At 40.0% G+C, this 17,139-nt stretch overlaps 1 protein-coding gene across 1 annotated transcript in view; it reads left to right on the top strand.

Annotated features, from left to right (window-relative positions):
- Positions 1-17,139, top strand: part of DDI2 (DNA damage inducible 1 homolog 2) — a 50,329-nt gene that overhangs the window by 19,418 nt on the left and 13,772 nt on the right. Inside the window, exons 6-7 of the mRNA XM_023582708.3 lie at positions 3,249-3,377; positions 16,071-16,174. Coding sequence (XP_023438476.1) covers positions 3,249-3,377; positions 16,071-16,174 — 233 coding nt within the window. The remainder of the gene's footprint in view (positions 1-3,248; positions 3,378-16,070; positions 16,175-17,139) is intronic.

Below are 17,139 nucleotides of genomic sequence, written 5' to 3'. Positions count from 1 at the left end.
TGAGGATTCATATAATCCCTGTACTAATAGGCATTTCACTTTTTAATAACAGCTCTTTGCTTTTGAGTAAGAACACAGTGCAGTACTGTGGGTGGTGGTAGATATGAGACCGAGTGGTCATATGGGTGTTAATTCTGGATATCATACTCTAGACTATAAGATAGAGTTTCCTAGAGTAGAAAAGCCCCTGCTCAGATAATATTTTTTCTTTATTTTCTCATCCACATATACTTAAGCAGTTGCTAGGTTTCAACTGTCTTGAGATGTGGATGTACCTGGGAGAAATAAATCTGATGATTATTCAGTTCTCAGGGTAAGCCCTTGTGCTGAGTGCCTTGAGGTAAGACTAACAAGCTTGGGCTTCATAGGGATTTTATAGTGAGAAAGACGAATAGACAATAGACAGTGAGAACCTATTATAGCACTCTCAATAAACAATGAGAACCTGTTATAGCACTCTGCATTTATTGAGCCCTTACTGTGTGCTAAGCCTCATGCTAAGTAGTGTACACTATCTCATTCAGTTTCATTCCATCCTTAGAACATTTCTATGAGGTAGGTTAAGTCACTCTTCCAGGCAGGCAGAGACGTGACTGGAGGACTTTGGATTCAGTCAGAACTCTCAGTCACCGTGCAAAAATTAGATAAATGTTAGCTAGACAAAGAGGTCATATTTTCACTTTGACAGGGATGCTCAGGAGTCACTTCCCAAAAGAGGGCATTTGGACTGAGCTATCTTCACAGGCAGAGACTGGGCCTTCAAGCTGAGGCATGAGAAAAGGCAGGGGAGCAGTGAAAGAATCCCTTCCTCTCCTAAGTCAGTTACTTTAATTACATCAGTAGCTAACTTGTGTAGATTGGAGTTGGGAGAGAGGAAGAAAAGAAAGACCTGCCTCTCCAAATTCCCTTTTCCTTGATTCTTTCTGGGCCTTCTTGAATCTAACTTCCTCCAATGCCAAAAACTTTCAGTGCCCATAAAGTTTTATAAACCTAATGAGTAATACGATTTGGATTTGATTGATGGGAGAGATCACTGGGAAAGGAGGGTCAGTCAGGGAGAAAGTGGGTCTTGGACCTTAGGTGGATTCAGAGAAAGTGAAAGCAGGGGTGGGGGAGTTCATAGGAGAAGTATGGTCTGTGTCAAGGGTTGAAGGGGACACATTGTTTTTGCTAAAGTAAATGTTTAGAGTAGTCAGAATATAAGGCTGGAAATAAACAGTGGAACCTGAATGAGGTAGTGGTAATGTGGTTTGAAACTAATGTTATAAAGAGTGGAAGGCATTGAGAATTTTTGAACAGATAAGTGACCCGAACAAGGTGATACTTTTGGGAATACTGAAGGCAGGGACAGATCTGGAAAATTCTATACCCCTTTTTCCTTGCTTTAAATTATATATCCACAATGTGTTTTAGAAGCCAGAGAAGTTGTCCACTTGCAAGGAGGTTAAGCTGGTTGCTGTGGCTAGAAGAAAGAAGGTCAGACATGGCAGAAATTATATAGAATTTATTAACAGAATTGGAATGGGGTTTGAGAAGAGGGAGAAAGTTAAGAGAAAAAGAGTCAAAAGTGAAAAAAGGTACCTGGGAAACGAATGTGGCTCAATACGTTGGGCTCCCGTTTACCCTATAGGAGGTACAGGGTTCGATGCCCAGGGCCTCCTGACGAAGGCGAGCTGGCCCACATGGAGTGCTGCCCCGTGCGGGAGCAACCCCCATGCAGGAATGCCACCCTGTGCAGGAGTGCCAGCTGACAAGGAGCTGGCGCAGCAAGATGATGCAACAAGAGACATAGAGGAGAGACAGTAAGAGACATAGCAGAAAAGGGAGTTGAGGTGGCTAAAGAGTGATTGCCTCTCTCCCACTCTAGAAGGTCCCAGGATCGGTTCTCGGAGCTGCCTAATGAGAATATAAGCAGACAGAAGAACACACAGTGAATGGACACAGAGAACAGACAATGGTCGGGGAAGGGAGGGAGGTTGGCGGGAGGGAGAAATAAATAAACCTTAAAAAAAAAAAAAGCAAACAATACTGAAGTTTCATGATTCTGAGAAACTGATTCCATTGCAAAGATAGAAAAGCCCAAAGTGAGAATTTTTGGGGGATAAAGAGTTTTATACCTGTTGACTTTGAGGTGGAAATGTCTTACACTCGGGAATATGAAACTAGAGTTTGAAGAAGAGGTTGGGACTGTGGATAAAGATTATAGAGGTGTCTTCTTCTGCACAGGCTAACTCCTTCTGTGTGAGTGAGTACATATAACTAGGAGAGAGATTACTTAAAAGCCCTCACCCTTACAGGGAAGAGGGTCAAATTGTTGGAGTAGAGAATGGGGAGTCCACTTCTAAATTTTTGTGTGATTGCAGGATATATCTTTTTACTAGTAAATATGTCCCCAAATTTGAAATAAAAATAACTTGATAAAATCTTTAGAGATACTCATAAAAACTGCTCTGAATGCAAAGTGGTACTTAATTTATCATAGCCATCTATAGACAAAGTAGTCATCATTTGTACTTTAGGAAAGTCCTTTCCAGGTATTAAGAGTTTTGTGGTTTTTTTTGGTAAAGTTTAAAAATATTTACTGGGAAGCAGACTTGGCCCAGTGGTTAGGGCATCTGTCTACCACATGGGAGGTCCGCGGTTCAAACCCCGGGCCTCGTTGACCCTTGTGGAGCTGGCCCACGCGCAGTGCTGATGCGCGCAAGGAGTGCCCTGCCATGCAGGGGTGTCCACGCGTAAGGGAGCCCCATGTGCAAAGGAGTGCGCCCTATAAGGAGAGCCGCCCAGCGGGAAAGAAAGTGCAGCCTGCCTAGGAATGGCGCCGCACACACAGAGAGCTGACACAACAAGATGACGCAACAAAAAGAGACACAGATTCCTGTGCCGCTGACAGCAACAGAAGCGGACGAAGAACACGCAGCAAATAGACACAGACAGCTGGGATGGGGAGGAAGGGGAGAGAAATAAATTAAATAAATCTTTAAAAAATAAAAAAAATAAAAATATTTACTATATTGCAACAAAGTACTCTTTCTCTCAATGTCAAGTTTCTACACTATGCTTCAGATCCTAGTGTGGAACTGAAAGTTCAGTTAAGCGCAGCAGGAAACCTGCCAGTTAGGAATGATTTTATAGGGAAAAGCCCTGGAGTTTACTTGTTTTCTGCCCTGTTCTTAGTGCTGTAATTTGAGTCTTAAGCACAAATGTGGATTTTGTTTTTTTCGTCCCATATTTCCTTCCCCATCCAGGTGCCCAGATGACTATTATGAGCCAGGCTTGTGCAGAAAGGTGTAATATAATGAGGCTGGTGGATCGTCGGTGGGCAGGAATTGCCAAAGGAGTGGGCACCCAGAAAATTATTGGAAGAGTACATCTAGGTGAGTGAAAATCACTGCAAATTAATGTCATTTTGTAAGGTTATAGTTATTTTTTTAAATTTATTTTTAATTGTGGTAAAATATACATAACAAATATTTTAACCATTTTAAGTGGACAGTTTTTGTGTTGAATACATTGACAGTACTGTGTAATTGTCACCACTGTTTCCAGACTATTTTCATCCTCCCAAAACAAAACTACTTATTTAGTAATAACTGCCTATTCCTCTCTCCCTCCTTCTGTCCCAGTAACCACTATTCTGCTTCCTGTCTCTATGAATTTGCTTATTCTAAGTATTTCGTGTAAGAGAAATCATACAATATTTATCCTGTTGTGTTTGGCTTATTTCATTCAACATGTCTTCAAGGTTCATTCATGTTGTAGCATGTTCTAGCACTTTACTTTTTTTTTACTGCATATTATTCCATTGTATGGATGTACTACATTTGTTTATCCATTCATCTCTTGGTGGACACTTAGCTTGTGTCACTTGGCTATTGAGAATAATGCTATGATGAACATTGGTATACAAGTATCTGTTTAAGTCCATGCTTTCAATTCTTTTTGGTTTTATGCTGTTGTGGTCTAAGATAATGCATTGTATGGATTTCAGTATTTTTATATTATATTAATATTTAATAATTAAACTTATTAATATTTTTAATAAACTATTTGTGACCTAACATGTAGTCTATCCAGGAAAATGTTCCATGCACACTTGAGAAGAATGTGTTTTCTGCTGTTGTTGGGTAGTATTCTGTGTTTGTCCATTAGGTCAAATTGGCTAATCGTGTTGTTGAAGTCCTGTGTTTCTTTATTGATCTGCTTAGATGTTTTTTCAATTCTTTTTCTCCCTTCAGTTCTGTCAATATGTGCTTCATATATTTTTGGGCTGTGTTGTGAGGTACATGTACTTTTATAATTGTTTTCTCTTTTTGCTGGATTGAAACTTTTATCAATATATAATATCGTTGTCTCTTGTAATCATTTTTACTTAAAGTCTTTTTTTTTCCTGAAAGTAGCCATTCTAGCTCTCTTTGATTATCGTTTGCATGGAATATTTTTTCCATCCTTTACCTTCAACTTCTTTGTGTCTTTGTACCTAAAATATGGCTCTTGTAGATACCATAATAGGATCATGCTTTTTCATCCAATATGCCAATCTCTGCCATTTAATAGGGGAGTTTTAATCCATTGACATTTAAGGTAATAACTGAAAAGAATTTACTTCTGCCATTTAGCTATTTGTGTTTTTTTTGTCTTTTGTGTTTTCCTCAATTACTTTATTGCTGCCTTTTATTGTATTTAATTGTTTTTTGCAGTATACCATTGATGATTGGTATTGATTACCTTCTTCTTTCCTTTTCTCTATGCTTTTTTAGTTATTTTCTCATTGGTTAGCTTTGTAATTACAATTAACATCTTAAACTGACAACCTAGTTTGAGTAAAATCAACCCTATATAGCTCTATCACTACTTTTTTTTTTAGATTTATTTTATTTATTTCTCTCCCCTTCCCCCCCCCCACCATGTTGTCGGTTCTCTTTGTCGGTTTGCTGGATGTTCTTCTTTGTCTGCTTCTGTTGTTGTCAGCGGCACGGGAATCTGTGTCTCTTTTTGTTGCGTCATCTTGCTGCATCAGTTCTCCGTGTGTGCAGCGCCATTCCTGGGCAGGCTGAACTGTCTTTCGTGCAGGGCGACTCTCCTTATGGGGCGCAATCCTTGTGCGTGGGGCTCCCCTACGCGGGGGACACCCCTGCATGGCACGGAACTCCTTGAGCTCCTCAGCACTGTGCATGGGCCAGCTCCACACGGGTCAGGGAGGCCCGGGGTTTGAACCACGGACCTCCAATGTGGTAGGCGGATGCCCTGTCCATTGGGCCAAGTCCGCTTCCCACAAGATTTTATATTTACCTATGTAGTTAGCTTTTCCAGTATTCTTTATTTCTTCTTATGGCTTTGAGTTACTGTCTAATGTCCCTGTATTTCAGCCTGAAGAACTCCCTTAAGCATTTCTTGTTAGGCAGTCCCCTGGTAATGGACTCTTTATTTTGTTTACCTGTAAATAATTTATCCTTCATTTTTGAAAGACAATTTTGCTGGATATAGAATTCTTAGTTGACAATTATTTTTTTCTTTAAAGACTTTAAATATGCCAATCCTACTATCTTCTGGCCTTCATGGTTTCTGTTGAGAAACCTTTGTACATGACAAGTTGGTTCTCTCTTGCCGCTTTCAAAATCCTTTCTTTGGATTTTGGCAGTCTCTCTATAATGTGTCTTTTTTTTTTTTTTTTTTAAGATTTATTTTATTTATTTCTCTCCCCTTCCCTCCAGCCATTGTCTGTTCCCTCTGTCCATTTGCTGTATGTTCTGCATCCACTTGCATTATCCGGTGCCAGTGGGAAACTGCGTCTCTTTTTTTGTTGCATCACCCTGCTCCGTCAGCTCTCCATGTGTGTGTAGCGCCAGTCCTGGACAGGCTGCGCTTTTTTCATGCGGGGCGGCTCTCCTTTTGGGGCACACTCCTTGTGCATGGGGCACCCCTACACAGGGGTCCCCTGCGTGACACAGCACTCCTTGTGCGTGGCAGTACTGCATGTGCGCCTGCTTACCTCAAGGGTCAGGAGGCCCTGGGGATCAAACTCTGGACCCTCCATATGGTAGACAGATGCTCTATCAGTTGAGCCACATCCACTTCCCTCTATAATATGTCTTAGTGTTAATTTCTTTGAGTCTATGCTGCTCGGAGTTCTTTAAGTCTCCAGGATGTGTAAATTCATGTCTTTCATCGGATTTGGGAAGTTTCCAGCCATTATTTCTTCAGGTATTTTCTTCTGCCCTTTCTCTTTCTCTCTTCACCTTCTGAGACACCAATCGTGTATATATTGGTCGACTTGATGGTGTCCCACAGGTCCCTCAGACTGTTCATTTTTCTTCTTTTTTCATTCCTTCTCCTCACACCGGATAGTTTAGTTGTCTATTGAATCTGTCTAATGAGGTTTTCATTTTAATTTACTGTACTTTGCAGCTCCAAAATTTCTGTTTGGTTCATTTTTATGATTTCCATCTCTTTATTTTGTTCAGACAATGTTTTCCTAATTTTCTTTAGTCTTTTGTACATGGAATCCTTTAGCTCAGTGAATGTATTTAAGATAGTTGATTTAAAGTCTTTGGCTAATAGTCCCAATGTATGAGTTTTGTCAGGGATGGTTTCTAGCAAATTATTTTTTTCTGGAAAATGGGCCATAATTTCCTGTTTCTTCATATATTTTGTAATTTTTTTGTTGTACACTGGACATTCCGAGTATCACGCTGTTACAGTTCTGGGAATCTAGTTCTCCCAATCCTCTGTGATTGCTAGGGTTTTTTCTTGGTTGGTGGTGGTGGTGGTGGTCTGGAGCTGTCAATTTGTAACTTTCCCAAACTATTTTTGCTCCCAAGTAGGAGTAGAAAGAGAAAAGAGCAAAATAAGACAAAACAAAAAGAATGTTTTAAAAAAAGTGATCTATTTATCTTTTTTTTAAAAAGACAAAAAAATGTTAAAAAAAATTTTTTAAAAACAGGTACTGCCTCTTTAAGACTCTTCTGTGGCTTTTGCCTGGTGACCTCCCTCATGACTGGTCCCCCAGTGATCTGAAGCAGCTAATCAAAAGCAGTAATCACTAATCAGACCATACATATCCAGATTTGGGGGGCCTAAGTCCTTCTAGCTCACCAGCAAGCTGTACAAGGATCTCAGGCTACAGTCCCCACTGCTGCCTGCCATGCAGCTGGGGGCTAGGGGATGGTAGCCTCTCTGCAAGGGGGGTGAAATTCCCAATATTTACTACAATTTACCAGCCTCTTCCTCCAGGTAGTCCCTGGATGCTGCATAGTGTTCCACTAGATTCCAGAGTTTCAAAATAGGTAGTGCCTGCCAGTTCATAGTTGCTTTGGTGGAGGGACTGATTCCTGGAGCTTTCCTCTCTGTCTACTAGGGTAATAGCTTTTTAATGTCTGTTGTTTTTGGGATTTTTTTTTTTAATACTTTTATTATTTCTTTTGGGTGATATATCTGTACCAGCAAGCCTAATTCCTAGAAATTTTAAATACTGTATTTGATCAAAATCATACATGTGGGGAAGCAGACTTGACCCAGTGGTTAGGGCGTCCATCTACCACGTGGGAGGTCCGTGGTTCAAACCCCGGGCCTCCTTGACCTGTGTGGAGCTGACCCACGCGCAGTGCTGATGCGCACAAGGAGTGCCATGCCACGTAGGGGTGTCCCCGCGTAGGGGAGCCCCATACAGCGCAAAAGAGAGTTCAGCCTGCCCAGGAATGGTGCCGCACACACGGAGAGCTGACACAAGATGATGCAACAAAAAAAGAAACACAGATTCCCATGCAGCTGACAAAAACAGAAGCGGACAAAGAAGAACTTGCAGCAAATAGACACAGAGAACAGACAACTGGGGTGGGGGGCAAGGGGAGAGAAATAAATAAAATAAATCTTAAAAAAAAAAATCATACATGTGTATGTTTTAGCTGGTTACCAATAACATCAGTCCTCTACATACTTCCTCTTTTGTTTCTCAGAAACCCTTTCAACTATTTTAGCTGCTTTTTTTTTTTTCCTTTCTTTTATTTTTGAGGTACCAGGGGCTGGGGATTGAACCCAGGACCACATATGTGGGAAGGCGGTGCTCCAGCCCCTGAAGCCACATTGGCTTCCCTGAGGTGATTTGTTCACTTGTTTGGCTTGTTCTTTGTTTTTGTTGTTTTTTTGGTTTTGTTTTCCAGGAGTGCCAGGACCATCTGGGAAGGAAGAGCTCAACAGCTTGAGCCCTAAATAACATGTTTATATTTCTATTTCCTGATACGACTATGTAAATGCTATTGAGAGCTAAGCCATCTAATTGACTATATTGATTTTCCTTTCATTTCTAGCATTTTTTCTTGTACTTTTTTTTTGGTCGTTTGGTTTTCTATATGATTATTCGTCCCCAGACATTTTCCTACTTATATGTAAATACCCTTTCAACAGTTTTAAACACATCAGGTATTCTGTTCATTTCATCCTTTTGAAGATGCTTTTTCCTGGGCCGTCTGATCTACTGCAGCCTGAACCGTTTACTCTAGGCGTACTTCACATCTGTTCTTTATTTATTTTTGTTGTTGTTCTTTTAAAATTACCCTCGACTGTCCTGCAGAGTCCCTTCACCTAGGTCTTGTGTTGTATAACATGAATCTTTGGTTCATGATTTTGAAATTTCATAATGATGTACTTTGGTGTGCATCCATTTTCATCTACTGTGCTTAGTACTTGGTAACCTTTTCAGTCTGGAAACTCATGTCCTTCAGTTCTGAGGACTTTGCTTGTGTTATTCTGATAATGACTTTTTTCCCATCTGGTTTATCTGTTATTCAAATAGAATAATTTTTTATCCTTTTCTTGTCCTCTTTGTTTTCTCTTTTATTTTGTTCTGTTTTGTGCATGTGTGTTTTAGTGGGATTTCCTCTACTTTGTTTTTCAGACTTTCTGTTATATTTTGTACTTGTTTATCATTTTCAATGTTTTTCTCAAATGTCTGGTAATCCTAGGCATCTGCCAATACGAAGATGGGACACCAAAAGCTGTTTGAAAGTTTGCTTGAGTGGACAGCCACGTTGATCATGGTGTTCGTGTAGGGTGATCTGAGAGCTGGGAGGTAGGAAAGAGGCTAGGGACTCTGTAAACTTACACTTAATCTAACCCTTGGTTTTCAGGAGGTGCTTATTGTGTTCCTGTCTCCACACCTGCCTCCATTAGGAGAGCTGTTTTTTTTACCTTCTCCAGAAAATGAACTTGGGTCTGCTGCTGTGGTGAAGGGAGTAGTCACCAGGGTGAGCAGAGTTAGGAGGGGGCTCCCCAAGGCCTGACTGCAGCGACGTAGACGTCCAGCCAGTCCTCTTGTTTGGGCCCACCTCTACCCCTATTTGCAAAAGTAGTTGTGACCGATTTCTACGCCTCTTGGGAATTCTGTGATGTAAACTGGGTTGCTTCTCAAGTTTTCCTCACTGTGATCTTCCTATTTCCTAAAATTTTGTGTCTGTTGACTCTTCCATTACTTTTTTTTTTTCTTTCCCAAAATGTGGAGCAAAAGAAAGAAGCTTTATTTAGCAAGTAGTCATAATGAAATCACATGCAAGGAAATGCAATTGCTAAAGTAATTATGACATTATCCTACCGCTTTGCAGGCGCTGTGCAGGTATCAGATTTCTGCCTTCAAAATAAAATTCTTTTTAAGTGCTCCTCAAACAGCAGCAGCAAAGTAAACAGCAGTCCTCACTTCTTTATTTCATTTTACACCAATTCCTGATGATGTAAGGTCTCACCAAGAGCCTTGTTTTATCCTTTGTTATTACTCTGTTTCCAAATGAGCTCCACAAATAAACAGGTAATTCTGTGTAATTTTCAACAGTGAATCAGGAAATAGATGTCTTCTAGTCCATAAGTGACACTGCTCAGTTAATCTGAGAGATATTTTCTGAGTTCTCTGTGATTTAACAAGTATTATTGTGTCTGGAATTATGCAGACTTTTTGTTTCCTTTCTCTCTGCTTTCTGTGACAGGAGTTAAATAAAGCATGTGAAATAGTCATTTTACTTATTCATGACAAATTTTTGGACAAGACATGTAATGAGGAGAAAGTTAACACTATCAGCTATAATCCAGACTCTAATTCAATTCTTCACATCTGGTTAGTACTTGGGGAAAAATTTTTTTTTTTTTTTAATGTAAAATATCACCTCTCAAGCCCTTTACTTATGGTCATTTAGAGAAACAAAACAGGAAATTCTAAAACCTTAGCATCTGTTATAAGACTCTCAAATTTATAGAAATGATAAGTAATGGAGGGCTTGATGAAGGAGAGTACAAGGTATACAAGTATTTTCTCATAATTTTCCCTTTGCCTGGAGATGGGGCAAAAATCTTATTCTAAAAGGCCCAAGGAAATGTTCTTTTGAAAACCTGCCCCTATCATCTGCCCTACTGGACTCCCACTGAAGTTCCAATCATGTCTTTTATAAAACACTACATTACAGTTGTTCATGTATCTGTCCCTCCTTGGCCCTTTCAAAAGATAAGCCCTTTAAGGATCTTCCATTATTTTTGTCCTTAAAGATTTGTTCACTTAAAACAGGGGTGGAGGGAAGCAGACTTGGTCCAGTGGATGGGGCATCCATCTACCACATGGGACCGCGGTTTGGGCCCTAGGCCTCCTTGACCCGTGTGGGGCTGGCCCACGCATAGTGCTTATTGCTGCGCAACTCGGGTGCCCTCCGCGAAAAGAAAAAAAAAAACGGGTGGAGGGAGCCTACGTGTCTTCAGTGATTGAGTGCTGGCATCCCACATACAAGGTCCTGGGTTCAATCTATTTTTTTTTTAAGCCTATATTGTAATATTACAAGAGTAAAGAAAGATAAATACATGTATTCAGTCCTTAATTTCTAATCAGTGATTTTTCTTTTTTGTTTTCTGCTTTTATTACTCATTTAATAGATGCTTATTGTAGAGAATTTGGGAAATATAGAAATGTGAGAGGCAAAAAGACCTCAAATCCCTTCAATGAGCATCAACTATCATTAGTATTTGGACATATCTCCTTCTGGTCTTTTTTTCTATGCATTTTTTCTCTTGCATACAAAGTCACGTGATATATAGAATCTTTTTTTTTCTTTCTCTCCCCTTTCCCACCCTTCCCCATCCCCCCAGTGGTATGCTCTCTGTGTCCATTTCTGTGTGTTCTTCTGTGTCTGCTTATATTCTTGTCAGTGACAACAGAAATCTGTGTCTCTTTGTTCCATCATCTTGATGCTCTCCATGTGTGCGGCGCCACTCCTAAACAGGCTGCACTTCTTTTGCACTGGGTGGCTCTCCTTACAGGGTGCACTCCTTGCGCGTGGCACAGCACTCCTTGCACATATCAGCACTGCACAAGGGCCAGCTCATAACACGGGTCAGGAGGCTGCAGGTTTGAACCCTGGACCTCCCATGTGGTAGATGGACGCTCTATCCGTTGAGCCAAATCCGCTTCCCAGGAATCTTGTACTCTGCTTTTATACTCTAGTAACAGTCATAACATTTCTCCCAGGTCACTATAAATTTCATACACATGATATAAATAAATACGTAGCATTCTGTGTGTGTGTTTCTTTTTTTTCTTTTTTCAGTAGGTACCAAGAATTGAACCCCGGACCTCATACATAGGAAGCAGGCACTCAATCACTGAACTATACCCATTCCCCTAGTGTGGGTTTAATGACCAACTTTTGGGATATTTTATATTTTGACCTATTTCTTTAATTGAAATACCTTATAATTGAAATTACTAAATCAAGGGTTGGGAATATTTCAAGGCTCTGATAAGTTTTTCTGGTTTCCCCAGCACTAAGTGACTATTTATCTTAATATCCTTAAATTATTTCAGTATTATTAGTTTTCTCCTCCATTAATTTGCAGGTAAAAAATGCCTTCTTATTTTAAGTTGCTTTTCTTTCACTGCAAATGATAGGTTTTGGGTGTTTTTTTAACCTATTCACCTTTTCCCTTTTTCTTTTGACATATATTGTGTATTTATTAATTACTTTGTGTTTCTTTATTGATGTGTGTAGAGTAAGGATAGTTTAAATAACTTATATACTTTCCTCTATACTTTAGGACTGAGATGTGGGTAGGAATACCACAAACTGGTTGTTTCACAGGCTGTGTTCTCAGATTTTTGATATTATTAAGGAAGAAGACAATAGGAACAGACTAAAAAAAAAAAAACGCACCTGTCCCTTGTGTCCTTCCTTACCATCTTGTAACTTAGTTTTAGTTGAAAGGCTATGTATGATAGGCATGCAGAAAACAGTGTAACTGTATGAGAAACTTAAAAGAGACCTGGACCATGGTTTGGGAGGCTCATTATGTTCAAGACAGTAACTCTCCCACATTGACTTACAGAATCCGAAAAATATCACTGAAATCCCAATAAGGTTTCTTTGGTGAGACTTGATGTGCTAATTTTAAACTTTATATGGGCTCTTTATTGTAGGAGTAGGCAAGACATTCTTGAATAACAAACCCTTCCAGATATCAAGACCAAAGGACTAGAACTGAAACAGACCCAATCTTTATATGGACCCTGGTAAATGAGAGATGAGGTCTTACAGAGCAGTAGGGAATGTTTCAGGAAGTGGTGCTAGGATAACTTTGATAACCATGTGGCAAAACAAATTGGAAATTGAACCCTGCTTCACAACTACATAGGAGTCAGTTCAAGGCAGAATAAAGACAGATGTGAAAGGCAAAGTCAAAGCTTTTAGAAGAAAATAGTAGGATAATATCTTGGTAGGGAAGGGGTTTGTCAGCCAAAGGGGTGCTGATGCAAAGTACCAGAAATCTTTTGGCTTTTATAAAGGGTATTTATTTGGGGTAGAAACTTAGAGTTGCCAGGCCATTAAGTATAAGTTACTTCCCTCACCAAAGTCTTTTGTCACTTGTTGGAGCAACTTGGCTGCCGATGTTCGGCCTCCTCTTCCTCTGAAGGTGCTGTGGTCCCAGCTTCTTCCAGTATCAGCTGTAGACTGGGATAAGTCTCATCTTTTTCCTGGGGCTCATTGCTCTCCAGTCTCAGCTGCTCAGGGCTCTGGTCTCTGCAGCTGCATACTATCAGGTAAATAGCTGGTCTCTCTTCCCGGGGCCTCTGCTATGCCTATTTGAGCCTTCTCTCTGTTCCTCTGTGTTCTCTCCTCTGTTCAATGGTAAACTTCTCTCCTTCCTCACATATCTGATTCTCTGTGTGTTTACTTCCTGGGCTCCAACTCAAAACTCTAAACTCCCTTCTCTGTGGTGTAGTTTCCCTGCCTTGGTGGGCAGGGACTCAGTGTCCTATTGACATGGCCCAATCAAAGCCTCAATCATTATTTAATCAAATGAAAGTGAAACTTGTGAATCCAATATCTGATGTGCCCAGAAGAACAAACCAGTTTACAAACATAATCCAATATCTATTTTTGGAATTCAGAAATAAAGCCAAACTGCTACAAGGTTCTTTATAGATATAAAGAAGGTGATGGGGGAAGCGGATTTGGCCCAGTGGTTAGGGCGTCCGCCTACCACATGGGAGGTCTGTGGTTCAAACCCCGGGCCTCCTTGACCTGTGTGGAGCTGGCCCACACGCAGTGCTGATGCATGCAAGGAGTGCCCTGCCACACAGGGGTGTCCCCCGTGTAGGGGAGCCCCACGTGCAAGGAGTGCGCCCCATAAGGAGAACTGCCCAGCACAAAAGAAAGTACAGCCTGCTTAAGAATGGCGCTGCCCGCACTGAAAGCTGACACAAGATGACGCAACAAAAAGAAACAGATTCCTATGCTGCTGACAACAGCAGAAGCAGACAAAGAAGATGCAGCAAACAGACACAGAGAACAGACAACTGGGGCGGGGATGTGGGGAGAGAAATAAATAAATCGTTAAAAGAAAAAATAAAAGAAGGTGATTATTAAATCTGACCATATTAAGGATTAAGGTTAGAAACTTTTCCTTAAAAGAGATCATAAAGAAAGTGAACAAATACAAACTGGGCAAGGATATTAGTAGTATATATAACTGATAAAGGATTCATTTTCAGAATGTGCCTATGTGTATCCTCCAACTCAGCAAGAAAGACAATGTAAGAATTTATAGAAACACTTGAATAGACCCTTAAAAGAGGAATTCAAGTGGTTAATAAATACAGGAAAAGTTGCTTAACCTCTTTATTAATTAGAGAATTGCAAAATTAGGTACCAGATTAGCAACAATTGTTAAATCTAATAGTATTGAGTGTTGGAGAGATTGTAGAGCAGTGATAACTCTCATGTGCTGCTGGAAATCTTGGAAAATAATTCACCGTCATCCAGCAAAGTTGAGCATATCCTATCACTCTGTGATTCCACTTCCTAGAATGTTCCTTAGAGAAATTTGCGTGGTACACTGGGAGAGGTGTCCAAGAATGTACATGATAGGGAAGTGGATGTGGCTCAACTGATGAGAGCTTCTGCCTACCATATGGGAGGGCCTGGGTTCGATCCCTGGGGCTTCCTGGTGAAAAAAAAGAGTAAGTGTGCCCACGCAGCAAGCCAGTGCCCTGCACACGTGAGTCACAGCAAGATGATGATGCATCCAAAGAGAGACAAGGGGAGAGTCAAGGTGAGGCACAACAGAAACCAGAAACTGAGGTGGCACAGTTGACAGGGAACCTCTCTCCCCATCAGAGGTCTCCAGGATCGAATCCTGGTGAATCCTAGAGGAGAGAAAATGAGAAGACAACACAGCAAAAACAGTAGGGCGGGAGAAGGGAGGGACAGGGAGGAAAATAAATAATTTTTTTTTATGTTCATGACAGTCTGTGGTGTGACAGGAAAAACTAGAAGCAACTCAAAAGTCCAGTAGTAGTAGAGTGAATAAATCAACTGTGATGTATTAGACCTTGTAATACTCTTAATGACTTATTTAAAGAAATTTAGCCACAGTCCCCTACCAGAATGTGTCAGAAATTTTTGTGTGTAAGAAAAGCAGGTTATATTTCCAAAACACAAAACTGAACAACAGGGAAACGGACTTGGCCCAGCGGTTAGGGCGTCCGTCTACCACATGGGAGGTCCGCGGTTCAAACCCCGGGCCTCCTTGACCCGTGTGGAGCTGGCCCATGCGCAGTGCTGATGCGCACAAGGAGTGCCCTGCCACACAGGGGTGTCCCCCGCGTAGGGGAGCCCCACGCGCAAGGAGTGCGCCCATAAGGAGAGCTGCCCAGCGCGAAAGAAAGTGCAGCCTGCCCAGGAATGGCGCCACACACACTTCCCGTGCCGCTGACGACAACAGAAGCGGACAAAGAAACAAGACGCAGCAAATAGACACAGAGAACAGACAACCGGGGGAGGGGGCAGAATTAAATAAATAAATAAATCTTTAAAAAAACAAAAAACAAAAAAAACTGAACAACACATCGCTTAGAAAAATACATCCAAAACTGGTAAAAATTATAAAGAATAGCTGGAAATAATTAAGTTCGTTTTCTGTTTCTTAACTTGGGAAGTAGATGCATTCTTTGAGCTGACCATGTATTTTATGTACGCCTTTTTGGTAAGATACATTTAGTAGTAAGACAAAGTAATTTTTAAAATCTTACATATGAAGTACGAAGAGTATCTGATGAAATAGACAAGGCAGGAGGAGGATCCAGGTAAACACAGACTTTACTATTGTCTCTAGCAAATAGAAACTTGATTATAATAGGCAATAACAAATAGTTTTCCTTTCAGATTTAATAAAGGTTCAAAGTATATAGATTTTACTTACCTTTTAGAAAACCTCTCATGAATGTACAGGAAAAAGGTAGTTATATTGTAATTGTGTTTTGGTTGGTTTTTTTAATCCTTTAACGCTTGCTTTCCTCACCAGCAGAACGGTGTCCACGGGCATTCTGGATAGTAGTTCTATCAGATTCACTTTATGAAATGGTTCCCTATTTGGCTTTTAAACTAATCCATGGTCTTTATGGATTTTCGTACTTATCTGTTTGCCTGCTTTGTGTTAGCTTTCACCAATTGCAGGAAACAAGGCACAGAATGATATACACTTCCAAAGCTTGCCTGGGGCTCTTGAAACAAAGATCAGTGATGTGTTCTCTCCTTCATATGCTTTAGCTCAGGTTCAGATTGAAGGAGATTTCCTGGCATGTTCCTTCTCTATCCTGGAGGAACAGCCCATGGACATGCTTCTGGGACTGGACATGCTTAAACGGCATCAGGTAATTAAGAGCTTCACTTTCTTTTTGCCTATGCTTTTTGTGTTATATGGCTGTTTTTGCATCCTTTTTGACTTTTCAAATCTGGAAAGGTTCTTATTGATTATGATGCCATACAAGGGTTGAAATCAATATCAATAAAAATCAATATCAATAGAAATAGGATATATTTTTATGAAGTCTTTGTGAATCTGTTAAGTCTTGCTGTCTGTTTTGACATTATAATGAACATTTTGGTTCCCTTGTGTAATTTCAGATTCTGATTGGATCTTAAGTAGCTTTTTTTTTTTTTTTTTTCTGATTTGTAGGAAGTTATACTACAAAATGATTTTACTGCAACTGTTAACTTTAGTAAATCCTTGTCAGTCCTTAGATATTGGGCAAACAGTACTTGGGAGGAAGACTTTCAAGGTTAAGGAAGATATATATATGGTGTTGGGAGTGAAAATGTCAAATTTAGTACAGAGGAGGAGCAGGTACAACTTAGTGGTTGAGCACTTGCTTTGAATGTAAGAGGTCCTGGGTTCAATCCCTGGTACCTCCTAAAAAAATAGTAGAGGGAATAATTTGTAAATATATTCATATGTGGTGATATTTATATTTCTACTTTGAAAGCTAATAATTTTAAAATATAACCTCATTGAAGAAGCAGTTAGTGTTCACTGGGCAGTAAAGTTTTCACAGCAAGATTTCTTATCTAGTCAATATTTTTATGTCACTAATACTTTCTAAAATATTTAATATTAAATTCCTGTAAAATAACATGAGTTTTATTGATATTTTAATCAAGGACTGAATTCTAAATAGAAGAAATGAGTGCCTGTATATATTTTAAAAAAACAGTAAAATCTGATTTATTAACTTGTTGCTGTCTTTCCCCATGGCATAATTTTTAACTCGTGATAGACCAGCAGTCTCCAGCTTTATAGATATAAACATTTATGTATGCAACTGTCCTATATTAAGTA

The sequence above is a fragment of the Dasypus novemcinctus genome, chromosome 9 (genome assembly GCF_030445035.2).
Source record: "Dasypus novemcinctus isolate mDasNov1 chromosome 9, mDasNov1.1.hap2, whole genome shotgun sequence".
In the NCBI taxonomy this organism is placed as follows: Eukaryota; Metazoa; Chordata; class Mammalia; order Cingulata; family Dasypodidae; genus Dasypus; species Dasypus novemcinctus.
Note: the sequence above shows the minus strand (reverse complement) of the source record. Positions and strands in the feature narration are given on the sequence as shown.